General features: G+C 55.2%; 6 protein-coding genes across 6 annotated transcripts; 4 read left to right on the top strand and 2 right to left on the bottom strand.

Moving 5' to 3' along the window:
* Nucleotides 1–162: 162 nt before the first annotated feature.
* BO86DRAFT_337015 (pyruvate carboxylase) lies at nucleotides 163–4,162 on the top strand. The gene is made up of 2 exons (XM_025668933.1): nucleotides 163–3,784; nucleotides 3,841–4,162. Exons 1-2 carry the CDS (start codon nucleotides 311–313, stop codon nucleotides 3,946–3,948), a joined length of 3,582 nt encoding a protein of 1,193 aa, XP_025528574.1. The 5' UTR covers nucleotides 163–310; the 3' UTR covers nucleotides 3,949–4,162.
* Nucleotides 4,162–6,496, bottom strand: BO86DRAFT_360437 (putative carboxylesterase). Its single transcript, XM_025669815.1, has 5 exons — nucleotides 6,409–6,496; nucleotides 5,894–6,350; nucleotides 5,742–5,765; nucleotides 5,401–5,679; nucleotides 4,162–5,329 (listed from the first exon to the last, which is right to left on the bottom strand). Exons 2-5 carry the CDS (start codon nucleotides 6,222–6,224, stop codon nucleotides 4,317–4,319), a joined length of 1,647 nt encoding a protein of 548 aa, XP_025528575.1. The 5' UTR covers nucleotides 6,225–6,350; nucleotides 6,409–6,496; the 3' UTR covers nucleotides 4,162–4,316.
* Nucleotides 6,497–7,318: 822 nt separating this feature from the next.
* BO86DRAFT_388526 (uncharacterized protein) lies at nucleotides 7,319–8,254 on the top strand. Its single transcript, XM_025671879.1, has 2 exons — nucleotides 7,319–7,610; nucleotides 7,784–8,254. Exons 1-2 carry the CDS (start codon nucleotides 7,431–7,433, stop codon nucleotides 8,030–8,032), a joined length of 429 nt encoding a protein of 142 aa, XP_025528576.1. The 5' UTR covers nucleotides 7,319–7,430; the 3' UTR covers nucleotides 8,033–8,254.
* Nucleotides 8,255–9,266: 1,012 nt separating this feature from the next.
* Nucleotides 9,267–10,007, bottom strand: BO86DRAFT_311070 (60S ribosomal protein uL5; the record flags this gene model as incomplete). The annotated part of the gene is made up of 3 exons (XM_025667898.1): nucleotides 9,267–9,393; nucleotides 9,487–9,736; nucleotides 9,854–10,007. The coding sequence occupies 3 exons, from the start codon at nucleotides 10,005–10,007 to the stop codon at nucleotides 9,267–9,269; spliced, it is 531 nt and encodes a 176-aa protein (XP_025528577.1).
* A 547-nt stretch (nucleotides 10,008–10,554) lies between these two features.
* On the top strand, nucleotides 10,555–11,582 carry BO86DRAFT_378511 (small nuclear ribonucleoprotein-associated protein; the record flags this gene model as incomplete). The annotated part of the gene is made up of 6 exons (XM_025670630.1): nucleotides 10,555–10,578; nucleotides 10,679–10,687; nucleotides 10,808–10,837; nucleotides 10,914–11,340; nucleotides 11,395–11,439; nucleotides 11,500–11,582. 6 exons carry the CDS (start codon nucleotides 10,555–10,557, stop codon nucleotides 11,580–11,582), a joined length of 618 nt encoding a protein of 205 aa, XP_025528578.1.
* Nucleotides 11,583–12,065: 483 nt separating this feature from the next.
* BO86DRAFT_388530 (pyruvate transporter MPC1) lies at nucleotides 12,066–13,420 on the top strand. Its single transcript, XM_025671880.1, has 4 exons — nucleotides 12,066–12,214; nucleotides 12,414–12,486; nucleotides 12,669–12,827; nucleotides 12,940–13,420. The coding sequence occupies exons 1-4, from the start codon at nucleotides 12,142–12,144 to the stop codon at nucleotides 13,010–13,012; spliced, it is 378 nt and encodes a 125-aa protein (XP_025528579.1). The 5' UTR covers nucleotides 12,066–12,141; the 3' UTR covers nucleotides 13,013–13,420.
* The last annotated feature ends 52 nt before the right edge of the window (nucleotides 13,421–13,472 follow it).

Consider the following 13,472-nt stretch of genomic DNA (forward strand, 5'->3'; position numbering starts at 1 on the left):
CTATTTTCCCGGCTATCATTGGTTTGTCGGCTAACTGTTTCAATTCTTATATTTTTTTTTATAGTCTCTGCAGCCCAGCCCTGTCGTGGTTCATCCAGAGCTTCTTCCCTGTCTACTTCTCTCCCTCTCTCCCTCTCCACAACGTCATAATCCTCTTATCTACCTTTCTACCTACCCACTTTCCGTCGCCGCAGCTCCCCCCCCCCCCCAAAGCTCTCCTCAATTACTCTCCTTCCTCCCCTCCTCCCTCTTCCTCTCTCCTTTCTTCCCTCTTCTCCAAATCATTCACACATAATCACACATTTCCATCATGGCTGCTCCTCAACGCCAGCCCGAGGAGGCAATCGATGACACTGAGTTCATCGACGACCACCATGACCATCACCGGGATTCCGTTCACACCCGTCTGCGCGCCAACTCGGCCATCATGCAGTTCCAGAAGATCCTCGTCGCCAACCGTGGTGAAATCCCCATCCGTATTTTCCGTACCGCCCACGAACTCTCTCTGCAGACGGTCGCTATCTACTCTCACGAGGATCGTCTTTCTATGCACCGTCAGAAGGCCGATGAGGCTTACATGATCGGTCACCGTGGTCAATATACCCCCGTCGGTGCCTACCTCGCCATCGATGAGATCGTCAAGATTGCTCTGGAGCACGGCGTTCACCTCATCCACCCTGGTTATGGTTTCCTGTCCGAGAATGCCGAGTTTGCTCGCAAGGTCGAGGAGGCCGGCATGGTCTTCGTTGGCCCTACCCCGCAGACCATTGAGGCTTTGGGTGACAAGGTCTCCGCCCGTCAGCTGGCTATCCGCTGCGAAGTGCCCGTCGTCCCCGGTACTCCCGGCCCCGTCGAGCGCTACGAAGAGGTCAAGGAATTCACCGATACCTATGGCTTCCCCATCATTATCAAGGCTGCCTTCGGTGGTGGTGGTCGTGGTATGCGTGTCGTCCGCGACCAAGCCGAACTGCGGGATGCCTTCGAGCGTGCCACTTCCGAGGCCCGCTCGGCCTTCGGTAACGGCACCGTCTTCGTCGAGCGCTTCCTGGACAAGCCTAAGCACATTGAGGTGCAGTTGCTGGGTGACAACCACGGAAACGTCATCCATCTGTTCGAGCGTGACTGCTCCGTCCAGCGTCGTCATCAGAAGGTCGTTGAAATCGCCCCCGCCAAGGACCTTCCCCAGGACGTTCGCGACAACATCCTGGCCGATGCTGTCAAGCTGGCCAAGTCCGTCAACTACCGCAACGCCGGTACTGCCGAGTTCCTGGTCGACCAGCAGAACCGCTACTACTTCATCGAGATCAACCCCCGTATCCAGGTCGAGCACACTATCACGGAAGAGATTACGGGCATTGATATCGTGGCGGCTCAGATCCAGATTGCTGCCGGTGCTACCCTGCAGCAGTTGGGCCTGACTCAGGACAAGATCTCCACTCGCGGTTTCGCCATTCAGTGCCGTATCACCACTGAAGATCCCTCCAAGGGCTTCTCCCCCGACACCGGTAAGATCGAGGTCTACCGTTCCGCTGGTGGTAACGGTGTCCGTCTCGATGGTGGTAACGGTTTTGCTGGTGCCATTATCACTCCTCACTACGATTCTATGCTGGTCAAGTGTACCTGCCGTGGTTCCACCTACGAAATTGCCCGCCGCAAGGTCGTCCGTGCCCTGGTCGAGTTCCGTATTCGTGGTGTCAAGACCAACATTCCTTTCTTGACCTCCCTCCTGAGCCACCCCACTTTCGTGGACGGCACTTGCTGGACTACCTTCATTGACGACACCCCCGAGTTGTTCGCTCTGGTCGGCAGTCAGAACCGTGCTCAGAAGCTGTTGGCTTACCTCGGTGACGTGGCCGTCAATGGCAGCAGTATCAAGGGTCAGATCGGCGAGCCCAAGCTCAAGGGCGATATCATCAAGCCCACTTTGTATGACACTCAGGGCAAGCCTTTGGATGTCTCTGCTCCCGCCACTCAGGGTTGGAAGCAGATCCTGGACCGTGAGGGCCCGAAGGCCTGGGCCCGTGCCGTGCGTGCCAACAAGGGCACTTTGATCATGGACACCACCTGGCGTGACGCCCACCAGTCTCTGCTGGCAACCCGTGTGCGTACCATCGATTTGCTCAACATTGCCCACGAGACCAGCCACGCCCTCTCCAACGCTTACAGTCTGGAATGCTGGGGTGGTGCCACCTTCGATGTGGCCATGCGCTTCCTCTACGAGGACCCTTGGGACCGTCTGCGCAAGCTCCGCAAGGCCGTGCCCAACATCCCCTTCCAGATGTTGCTGCGTGGTGCCAACGGTGTCGCTTACTCCTCTCTTCCCGACAATGCCATCTACCACTTCTGTAAGCAAGCCAAGAAGTGCGGTGTGGATATCTTCCGTGTCTTCGATGCTCTCAACGATGTCGACCAGCTTGAGGTCGGTATCAAGGCTGTCCACGCCGCGGAGGGTGTCGTCGAGGCTACTATCTGCTACAGTGGTGACATGTTGAACCCCCACAAGAAGTACAACCTCGAATACTACCTGAGCCTCGTGGACAAGGTGGTTAAGTTCGAGCCCCACGTCCTGGGTATCAAGGATATGGCTGGAGTGCTGAAGCCCCAGGCCGCTCGTCTTCTGATTGGCTCCATCCGTGAGCGCTACCCTGACCTTCCCATCCACGTCCACACCCACGACTCCGCCGGTACTGGTGTGGCCTCGATGATTGCTTGCGCCCAGGCTGGCGCTGATGCCGTTGATGCGGCCACCGACAGCTTGTCGGGTATGACCTCGCAGCCCAGCATTGGCGCTCTGCTCGCCTCCCTGGAGGGCACCGAGTACGACACTGGTCTCAACCTGAACCAGGTTCGCGCGCTCGACACCTACTGGGCGCAGCTGCGTCTCCTGTACTCGCCCTTCGAGGCTGGTCTGACCGGCCCCGACCCCGAGGTCTACGAGCACGAAATCCCCGGTGGTCAGTTGACCAACCTCATCTTCCAGGCCAGTCAGCTCGGCTTGGGCCAGCAGTGGGCCGAAACCAAGAAGGCTTACGAGTCTGCCAACGACCTGCTGGGTGACATTGTCAAGGTCACTCCCACTTCCAAGGTTGTTGGTGATCTGGCTCAGTTCATGGTGTCCAACAAGCTGAGCGCTGAGGATGTTGTGGAGCGTGCGGGTGAGCTCGACTTCCCAGCCTCCGTCCTCGAGTTTCTGGAGGGCTTGATGGGTCAGCCGTACGGCGGGTTCCCTGAGCCTCTGCGCTCGCGCGCCCTGCGTGACCGTCGCAAGCTCGAGAAGCGCCCCGGTCTCTACTTGGAGCCCTTGGACCTGGCTAAGATCAAGGGCACCATCCGCGAGCAGTTCGGTGCTGCCACTGAGTACGATGTTGCCAGCTATGCCATGTACCCTAAGGTCTTTGAGGACTACAAGAAGTTCGTCGGAAAGTACGGTGATCTGTCCGTTCTGCCCACCCGCTACTTCTTGGCCAAGCCCGAGATTGGCGAGGAGTTCCACGTCGAGCTGGAGAAGGGTAAGGTCCTGATCCTTAAGTTGTTGGCTATTGGCCCTCTTTCCGAGCAGACCGGCCAGCGTGAGGTCTTCTACGAGGTCAACGGTGAGGTGCGTCAGGTCAGCGTCGACGACAAGAAGGCGTCCGTCGACAACACCGCCCGTGCCAAGGCCGACTTGGGCGACAGCAGCCAGGTCGGTGCTCCTATGAGCGGTGTCGTTGTGGAGATCCGTGTTCACGACGGACTCGAGGTCAAGAAGGGTGACCCTCTGGCCGTCCTGAGCGCCATGAAGATGGTATGTCTTGATCACCCGATATCTATTGTACGAGGCACGATGCTAATAGCTACTAGGAAATGGTTATCTCCGCGCCCCACAGTGGCAAGGTCTCCAGCTTGCTGGTCAAGGAAGGTGACTCTGTCGATGGTCAGGACCTGATCTGCAAGATCGTCAAAGCCTGATGTAGGAGGACCATTGCACGATGTTAAAAGAATCTATGACTTATGTTCCTCGCGATGCGCGCTTGTTGTCGGCCTGGCAGTGAGGATTTGAGGTGTTTTGTTTGTGTTCAAGCGTTTCTTTCCGGGTTGGTTTGTTTCTGTTAATTTCAAGTCTGGCCATTCCAAACATAATATCGGCCATATATAAATGAATAAGTAGAGTTATTTTTGAGTCATATACGCAAATGTCGTACGTCGTAGATGATTCCCAGACTATTATATATGCATGGAATGCCGTCTGAATTAAGTCTGTTCTCTGCTAGTCAACCAGTGACCATAGATAAGACACAGTTCGATGCCAGTAAATAGGATGGGCTCAATATTCATGATTATAACTTGGCGACGGAAGCGCTGTCTGGCTCCCCCACCTCCCTCAAGGCCTTCCAGACGCGCATGGCCTCATCCCAGAAGATATCCTCCTTGATCTGGACCGAGCCATCCGGCATCAGGGTCCGCAGCTGCTTATGACCCACAGTCCCCCACTGGAGATCCGGTTCCCCGTGCACGAACTTCTTCAGGGGTTCAATGAACGCGTCCCAGATGACGGCTTTCTCCTGGGGCTCGACCCGCTCCCCGTTGCCCCAGAACCAGATATACTGATCGGTGGCGTGGGTGACGCCCCAACTGGGCGGGAGGGACTTATCGGCGCATTTCAGCCGGTACTCGACGCGGTACCGATACACCCGGTTGTCTGCTGTCGAAGCTGTCTCCGCCGCCACCTCCGCCAACGCATGCACCCACCCCCGCTGCATCTTGTGCACCTGCATATCCGCATAGACGCGCCCAAAGGCATCGGTGCGCCAGTCCCGGACGCCCTCCGGGAGTTTTCCATCGGGGTAGTACAGCTGCAGGAGGGTGTCGACCAGCGGCCGCGGGTACTCGGCGGACAGGCGGTCGCGCAGCGCGGGCAGCGAGTTCTGGGTCGGCGGGAACCACGTCGCGTAGAGGTTGCGCTCGTCGCGGCACTCGCCGCAGAGGATGCGGATGTTCCGGGCGCGGAGGCGGCGGGCCCAGGTGCCGTCGTCGAGGGAGGTGAAGAGACCGGCGGGGATGAACGTGCCGTCGGTGGTGGGCCGGAATTGGTTGTTGCTGGGGAGGGCCATGGCGGCTTGGAGGAGCGTGGGGGCCGGGACGGCGCGCAGGCGCTCGAGGCGTGAGGCGGCGGGTAGGGCCAGGGGGATGGATAGTTGGTCGAGGAGCTGCGTGAATTGGGCTTGGGCCGTGGTGGGGGGTTTGGGCTGCGCGACGGGACTGTTGGACCAGATGCAGACGCGTTTGATGATGGATTGGTCGGGGGGCAGGGTTAGGTCGTGCGAGAGTTGGTGGAAGGTTGAGTAGGCTCCTTTTTTTTGGGGGGGGGGGGGGAGGTTGTTAGCTGGGAGAATGAAGGTGTTTTGGCACCGGAGAGCGTACCTGCTGAGTATCCTGCTACGGTGATCTCGGAGGGATCCCCCCCAAACAGACGGATGTGATCCCGGGTCCATTCTAGGGCTAGGCGTTGATCCCAGAAGCCGTGGTTGCCGACGCTCTCGTTCACGGAGGCGGCGTCTTGCTCCAGCTCGGAGGAGTAGAGGAAGCCGAATACATTCAGGCGGTAGGCTGGTAGGACGACGATGGCGTTCAATTGGGCTTCTCCGAGGAGCGCGGCGGCGGAGAATGCGTTGGGGTCACCGAATTGGAGGAAACCGCCATCTGAGAGAGAGTTGTTAGATATTATGGAAGAACAACCGGGGGAGGAAGAAAAGACGACTTACGGATGAAGAAGAGTACTGGCCAGCCTGTTTGATGTTGAGAATTTGAGTTGAGTGTGTGGTTCATGATATGCAAGGCACATGGGGGATTGTGGGGACAGCAGTTGATTTGTTTTATCCCCAAGTTTCTGGGGTCGGAGACAGATATCACATACCATTCTCGGGTGCCTTGCCTGTCGGAACCCAGATGTTGCACTGGAAACAATCCTCCGTCCAGCCGTCCTCGGAGACCACATCCAGAAAGCGAGGCTGCGGGCAGATCCCTGTGCGCCCGTCCGCAGAGCCCGGTTGATCTTTGGAGCCGTACGAGTAGGAGGTGGACAGCTTCTGGGCCTTGCGCCAACGTTGCGGGGGCGGGTGGGCGTAGCGGACCCCGCCGAAGTAGTGGCAATAGGGTTTGTTGGTGGTTTTCTCATGCAGGGTCACTCCTTCGATGTAGCCGTGTTGGCCGAGAGATTGAAGATAGGGCTGTCTGGTATACTCCATGGTGATTGTGGGTTGGTTCAATGTGCTGGTGAGGAGGTGGGGAGGGAGCTGGAGAAGTGGATATGTAGTGTACAGTACAGGACGGAGTACAAGTAAACAATGCAATCCGACTAGATCGGCCTGGGGCTATATAAGGACGGCAGTCAACAACTTGACCGAGGGACTGACATTGGAGATAACTCACAAACTAGATTGCTTTCGATTGATAGCCGAGATGAAACAAGGCGCGGGGAATGGTGATTGGCACCAGAAAGCAACCCCGTCGGCAGAAGGTGGGATGTCGATGATAAGAAGATGCGGAGAAGAGGAGAAAGAGAGGAAGCCATTCCGCTTCGGCTCATGATCTGGACGCCGACACCCATCGTTAGCCTGAGGCAGCAAGGCCGCCTCTTTCCCCGGATTCTCGGCTGGACATGCTGCAGGTTGACTACCACAACCAGACACACTCTCTATCGAATAGCTTGAACAAGAGAGTCTCCCCTTCTTTCTAAGCAAGATCAGCGAGATAGCATTCGATTATCTCCTCTTTCCGATCCCCGCATACGTCAGCCCGGTCCGGCGACTATGACTGGCACTGGCACTGGCACTGGCACTGGAGAAGCATCCATGGATGGATGATGATTCATTGCCCATTCTTTCCACGCCTCCATTATTGGCTCATTTGGCCTAGACTCGTACTTTTGCCCCCCTCCTGGATGAGCGTGTGGTTCTGATGCATCATCATTCCCAGGGTCTGTTTCACAGTATTGTCCCGGACCCCTCTTCTGGACCCCTCCACAGGTATATTACCTCCTGCTCCGTCGTTCCATATGCTTGGGTAAATTTACTTTCTTCTAAGAACTCAGTGTACTGTTTCCTCGAAAGCCGATTCCAAACCAAGTTCTAATATTATTGTCAACCTCTGGTAAGTGGATTTAACTTCACAATCTGACTTCTTTCGAGATATCTCGTTTTTGCTGCCATCAGAATGACGCCGAGACTGTCGTGTCGAATCTAAATCTGGGCGCAAGTATCATGTCATGTAACTTTGTACAGCAGCGTTTGTACCCTTCTGTACACCACTGTCGCACCTACCATCACAGTTCCATGCACATCATCCCCATGCTTTCCCCCATCTTGTGGCTTATTCTTCAACTCACGAAGTGAGCAGTTGACACTGCATCTTCGCCCATCCGTCTACCTTCAAACCCCATTCCAACTGAAACCATGAGCAACGATCAGCCACAGTCTCCCCGCCACTGGCACGGAGACCCCGGGAACCGTCACGAGCATCTCAACGTCTGGGTCCGCGGTGGTCCGTCCTCGCCCTACTTCCGCCGTCCTTCGGTGCCAGGCGGATCGGTGTACACCACCGCGACCGGACCGGAGATGACTACCGATAGACGCGTATGTCCTCGTCTGTTCGCATAAGCCCTCCTGACCAACTGTATCATGTTCCTTTTGTGTTCGTCATATGTCGTTATAGCGTTGGCTTCTAGCGTTGGGACGGGCAAAAGCAGGGACCAGCTTGCAGCAAACACATCGCAGTCTCTCTCTCACTCCACTGACACATCTAGCAGGGCTCAAACTCCTCTGATATGTCTTCCAACTCCAACAACATGGCCAGCAGTCCGCCTCGGGCCCCGGACAGGAGACGCTCCAGTGGCCAAAACTCCTCCTTGTTCGATGGCCTGACCAGCCAGAAGCGGAACTCGGCCGACCCCAACTTTGCATCGCGCCGTGAGAGCTATACCGAGCAGGCCCAGACAGGTGGGATGTTTGCCCGGTGGTGGGATGGATACACCCGGGGATCTAACCAGGGAAAGTAAACCACGGGAGGTCTATGTTTGGTAGTAGTAGTCATGATCTTCTGTATCTGTTGTCACGTTTATTTTCTGTTTATGACCTGAGATAGCATGGCGCGAGAGAAAAAGAAACATTCAAATGTCCCCGTTGTGTGTATGGGAGCACAACATGTTGACGGGCTGGGCCGATATCATTATGTCAAATATGCATCGCAGTCATATAGTCTTCTCATGAAATTAGTGTTGGACTCAAGAAGTTCATGGCTTCTCTCGTTCAGTCTTGGCCAAGGCCCAGACAGGAGGTTTGTTGAAAGGTCAGGTTCCAGGCCAGCAGTTACCCCCCGGGTGGTTGGTTGAAGGAAATCAACATGGGACATTGGACCCCAAGAATGCTAGGCCGGTATGATCGACCGGGGCATGAGATTAAGCATCAAGGTCAAGGCGCTTTGGGACTAGTGCCGTCTGGGGTAACGAAGTCTAGAGTTCAAAATCCGATCGGTTGGCGTCTGCTACGATCCTACAGCTACGGTCGATCTACATCCAGACTGGGAACATAGAGCCAGGTCACAATGCCCGTGCCTCTAGCAGCAATCCAGAAAAGAAGACAAATCCTCGAGAAGAATTGCCTAGCAAAAGCAAGGCAAGAGATCCCAACAGGAAGAAGAGAGGGAAAGACTGACCCGCCATCTGGAAAAGAGCCAAACAAGCAAATTCCAGAATGGACGAGGCCAACAGGCCGAGAAGCACACACACACACACACACACACACACACACACACACACACACACACACACACACACCACGCAGCTATCGACTTGATAGTGCAGAGGATGCAGAAGCAAGAAGACAATGAGCATTCAAGAAAATGAATGGGCATCATGTGTCATCCAGGAAAACTTTTCAATCAATGGTTATGCGGAAAATCATTCACCCTGTGTGAAAGCCTTCATTGAGAGAAAAAGTGGGATGTGTCTTTTTGAGGAAAATTGGGGGGGAATTTCATATCTCTAACACGCCTAACCTCATTGCCGTGATAGAAACATTAGTTTCAGAGCAGAGCGACAAAAAAAAGTTGGAAAGAAAAACGCCTGCCCTCTTTTTCTGTCCATTTTTTTCTTCTTCTTTCGGTCCCGAAGTTCGGTCCCGTTCCGTCATAAAAAGCACATAGCCCTTCAGAATTGCTTCCTTTTCCCTCCTCCCGTCATTGAAGACTTTCGTAAGGGAGAGAAATCAGATGACTTCTGTGTGGGAAGGCATTTACCGGACGATACCGTCGAAGCGGTTCTTGAACCACTTGATGGTCTCGGTCTGGTTGATGCGGTGCTGGGAACCGACTCTGGCCTTGCAGCGGCGGCGCTTGGCAACACGCTCACCGGGGCGGGTCCTATTGAAATACCATTGTCAGGGATCGAGTCCGAGGCAAAATCGGGTGGGAGATGCCAATCCCCCCACCCCAAGTCGAAAAGGGCCCACTCACATGCAGCAGTAGAAGTCCATGCCGTAGATACCGATTCCGGGGTCGTACTTGATACCGAGATCGATGTGCTCGGAGATACCGAAACCGAAGTTACCGGTCTCGGAGAAGTTGCGCTTGCGGAGCTCGTACTCCTTGACCTTGAGGCCACGCTCGAGGATCTCCTCGGCCTTGGGGCCACGGACGGTGACGTGGACGGAGATCTTTTCGTTACGGCGGATACCGAAGGTACGGACGGTGTAACGGGCCTTGCCTGTAGGTTGAAAAAAAAGTGGTCCATCAGCCCAACTGGTTCCCTTTTTGCCTTGTCTTCTTCGCCTTGTCGTGTCTTCGTTCTTCCTTCATCGCGATCGGGATCGGGCGTTCTTACTGTAGACCGGAGTCTGACCGCTCAGCTGCTCGAGCACCTTAGCAGCGCGAGTAAGTCTGTCACCAGACTCGCCGACAGAGATGTTGAGCACGAGCTTCTGGATGCGCAGCTCGCGCATAGGGTTGGCGCTCTTGTCCTTTCCTTCCGACTGCATGGCGAAAAAAAATATTATGTTAGAAAACTTGGTTTGCTTCGATAGTTTTGCGAGGGAAAAATTCGAGATCGATTGCAAAATCCAGAAATTCTGGATAATGGAGTGCAGGACAACGAGCTGGTGGGAGGGAAACCTACCATGGCGACTGCTTTTGGCGTGAACTGGTCGACTGGTTGAGTGAAAGAGAGACAAGATCGAAAAGTGTGGAAAAGGGAAATGTGTGGGTTGGCCGTGTGGGAAGCGAGAGCCCTTAGTGGCTTGGCATCGGCGCTTCGGCGCCAAGACCGCAAGAGCCGCGCGCTTCACCTGACATGGCAAGTTGGGAACCTCAGCAAGTCCAGGTCGGCTCGAGCTCAAGTCAGTCCAGTCGGTGCCAAAAGTTCCAGCTAGCCTGCTAACCTACTTGCGCGCCTGCTGTCTCCCCCCGGATCACGGAGTGAAGTTCCCAGAAAAGAAGCACCCCCTCTTCTTTTCACCTTCGTCCTGACTCCTATTTCATTCTTTGAATCCCATCCAAGTCGCATTCGTGCGCAAAACACCGCCCAACATGGCCAACAAGCAGGGCAAGATGGTAAGCTGCGTCACCTCCCCCCCCCCCCCCCCCTCTCTCATTGATAATGGATGGATCGGGTGTCTTAGAACAAATTGAGCTAACTGTTTACTTCTTGTAGCAAAACCTCGTGAGTCCACCATCATGATGATGATAACTGAAATACTGTCTGGTGGTCGCCGTGATTTAGCTCTGACCTTGGACGTAGATCAACTACCGGATGAGAGTTACCTTGAACGATGGTCGACAGATGACAGGACAGATGCTTGCTTTCGACAAGGTACTTACTTTCTCCCAAGCTACGACACTATACTCCGACTTTGTCTGGGTGGATACATGTTGACATCTTTGCGCAGCACATGAACCTTGTCCTTGCCGACACCGAAGAATTCCGTCGCGTCAAGCGGAAGTCCAAGCCCGCCGCCGGGTCGACCACCGCGAGCCTGGTCGAGGCCGAAGAGAAGCGAACCCTCGGTTTGACCATCGTTCGTGGTACTCACGTCGTCTCTTGCTCCGTTGACGGTCCCCCACCCGCCGACCCCTCCGCACGTTTGGGAGCAAGCGTCCCCGGTGCTGCCGCTGCCGCTGCTGCTACCCTTGCTGCTGGTCCTGGCATTAGCAAACCCGCTGGACGTGGTCTGCCGGTCGGACTTGGAGGCCCTGCTGCTGGCGTCGGTGGCCCGCCCCCTCCCCCTGGTGGTTTCCCCGGCTTCCCTCCGGGTGGCTTCCCTGGCGCGCCGCCTCCGGGCTTTGCTGGTCGCGGAGGACCTGCTGGAGGACCTCGTTAGTATTCCCTATGCTAGCCGTCATTGACCAATTGACTAAGCGATAATCTAGCTGGCTTCGCTCCCCCTCCTGGATTTGCGCCCCAAGGTGCTCCTCGTAAGTAGCTCTACATCCTTTGACTATATACTACGTTCACTAACATCTATTCTGCCGCAGCGGGTGCTTTCCAACCTCCCCCGGGCTTCCAGCCTCCTGGCCAGGGCCGGGGCTATCCTCCTCCCGGGTTTGGCGGACGGTGATTCGGTAGTAGGTGGCGTGGCATGATAGCGTACAATCTGACCATGACTTGAAGCGTGGCAGAAATCGAGTTGAACGTCGAGCATGAGGCTCAAACCTCGCGCTCATGGTTGGCTTATGGAAGCTTCAACAAATGAAAGCACAGCATCCTCATTTTATCAGGCAAAGGCGTTTCGGCGTGTGCGGATGCTCCTCAGAAGATAAGAAAAGGTCGACTGAAAACAACAAGGCTAGGATCGGCGGAAGCAATGGTAGATATTCTTCCAACAAGCACTGTACTATTCAATTATAATGAGACCCAAAGCTTTATTTTCTTATACTGGACACTGTCGGACAGGAAAATCGTATCACTCCGTACTGCATAAAAGCCCCGTAGACCGGAGTCAACGAACTCCGGCAACTGGCCAACACGTGACCGCATCCGAGCCTCTCCGCCCGGCGAACGGCGCAGTGACGGGGAGCGCAGCAAAGCAACCCTCGCTCTCTCTGCCTTCTTAACCCGTTCTTCCCTCCTCTCAGCGTCACTCTCCTCTCCATCGATTCTCCCCTTCGTCGCCCAAAATGGCTGCTGCAATCAAGGCAATCAACGCTAAGATCCGTTCCAACAAGGTTCTGGACTATGTCTGCTCTACACGTACGTGTTGCGCCCCGGTTCCCTTCCCCGTGCCCTGACCGAGATCGGCCGGCCATGAAGTCCTGCAGTAAGACAGACAGAAGAGACGGCCAAAAGCTCGTCTCCGGCTTACAACGGGCAATTGCTTGCGGAACCCGTGCCATCACCCCTTGGAAGCTCTTACACTATGTCGTCGACTGACTTCTTTATGATCATGCAGATTTCTGGGGCCCTGCCTCCAACTTCGGTATCCCCATTGCCGCTGTCATGGACACCCAGAAGGACCCCGAGATGTACGTTCCACCTAAAACCTTCCTGCCCTCCATTTATCGGATCTTCACCTCCATTCCGCGGCCCAGACGGGAACGCAAGAGAGAAGAGCATCTCGCCCAATGAAGATTGAGCAATTCATAAACAAAAACAACTTAGAGACTTGGGGGCCTTAGAGCTGACGCTTATTGACCCTGCCCTGCAGCATCTCCGGCCAAATGACCGGTGCCCTCGTGATCTACTCCGGTACCTTCATGCGCTACGCTCTGGCCGTCTCCCCCAAGAACTACCTGCTGTTCGCCTGCCACGCCGTCAACTTCTCCGCCCAGCTGACCCAAGGTTACCGCTACCTGAACTACTGGAAGTGAGTTCTTTTGCCCCATCAAAAAACGGCACGGTATCCGATCTACGTGACGTGCAGAACCGTACACCCAATCGATCACAAAAGCTAACGGATTTATTCTTCCAAAAAACAGCTGGGGTGGCCGTGAAGCCAAGCTCGCCCAGGCCGCTGAGCAGGGCAAGGAAGCCACCGAAGCCGGTCAATAGACAATCCCTCTTTCCTCTCTCTCCTCTACGAGGTTTTCCGTCCCCTGTTTCTGTGCTGTGGGTGTGGCGGCGGGGGTTTGAATGGAATTGCGGGTGCTGGGAACCTGTATGATATAGCAGTTGAGTAAGGGAGGAGGGGTTTTACGGAGTATCTCGATTCCTTTTTTGCCTACAACTCTTTGTGTGCAGGGGGGGACTGGCTGGCTGGCTGCTGCTGCTGCTGCTGCTGCTTTTGATTACATGGTTGGTGGGTTTCTCGTGGCTTCTTTCGGCTCCTCCGCTTTCCGTTACTAGCAAGTTCTTGCATGGCGGGTTGCTTTGTTTTCTTTTTTTTGTGTATATAGCTCCCTCTCACTTTTTTCTTTATCGCGTCCTACTAGAATTGGAGATTGGTCCGGTTAGGTTTCCCGTCTTCTTCGTACAGTCTTTTTCTTGGGAGTGTTGTCTGCGCAGATCTCTT

Source organism: Aspergillus japonicus (assembly GCF_003184785.1).
Source record: "Aspergillus japonicus CBS 114.51 unplaced genomic scaffold BO86scaffold_18, whole genome shotgun sequence".
Lineage (NCBI taxonomy): Eukaryota > Fungi > Ascomycota > Eurotiomycetes > Eurotiales > Aspergillaceae > Aspergillus > Aspergillus japonicus.

Coding starts and splice junctions, on each gene's coding strand:
- BO86DRAFT_337015 (XM_025668933.1), top strand. CDS start 311: ATGGCTGCTCCTCAACGCCAGCCCGAGGAGGCAATCGATGACACTGAG. Junction 3,785..3,840: donor TCCTGAGCGCCATGAAGATG/GTATGTCTTGAT, acceptor AATAGCTACTAG/GAAATGGTTATCTCCGCGCC.
- BO86DRAFT_360437 (XM_025669815.1), bottom strand. CDS start 6,224: ATGGAGTATACCAGACAGCCCTATCTTCAATCTCTCGGCCAACACGGC. Junction 5,766..5,893: donor AGGCAAGGCACCCGAGAATG/GTATGTGATATC, acceptor AACATCAAACAG/GCTGGCCAGTACTCTTCTTC. Junction 5,680..5,741: donor GCCAGTACTCTTCTTCATCC/GTAAGTCGTCTT, acceptor ACTCTCTCTCAG/ATGGCGGTTTCCTCCAATTC.
- BO86DRAFT_388526 (XM_025671879.1), top strand. CDS start 7,431: ATGAGCAACGATCAGCCACAGTCTCCCCGCCACTGGCACGGAGACCCC. Junction 7,611..7,783: donor AGATGACTACCGATAGACGC/GTATGTCCTCGT, acceptor CACATCTAGCAG/GGCTCAAACTCCTCTGATAT.
- BO86DRAFT_388530 (XM_025671880.1), top strand. CDS start 12,142: ATGGCTGCTGCAATCAAGGCAATCAACGCTAAGATCCGTTCCAACAAG. Junction 12,215..12,413: donor GGACTATGTCTGCTCTACAC/GTACGTGTTGCG, acceptor ATGATCATGCAG/ATTTCTGGGGCCCTGCCTCC. Junction 12,487..12,668: donor ACCCAGAAGGACCCCGAGAT/GTACGTTCCACC, acceptor CCTGCCCTGCAG/CATCTCCGGCCAAATGACCG.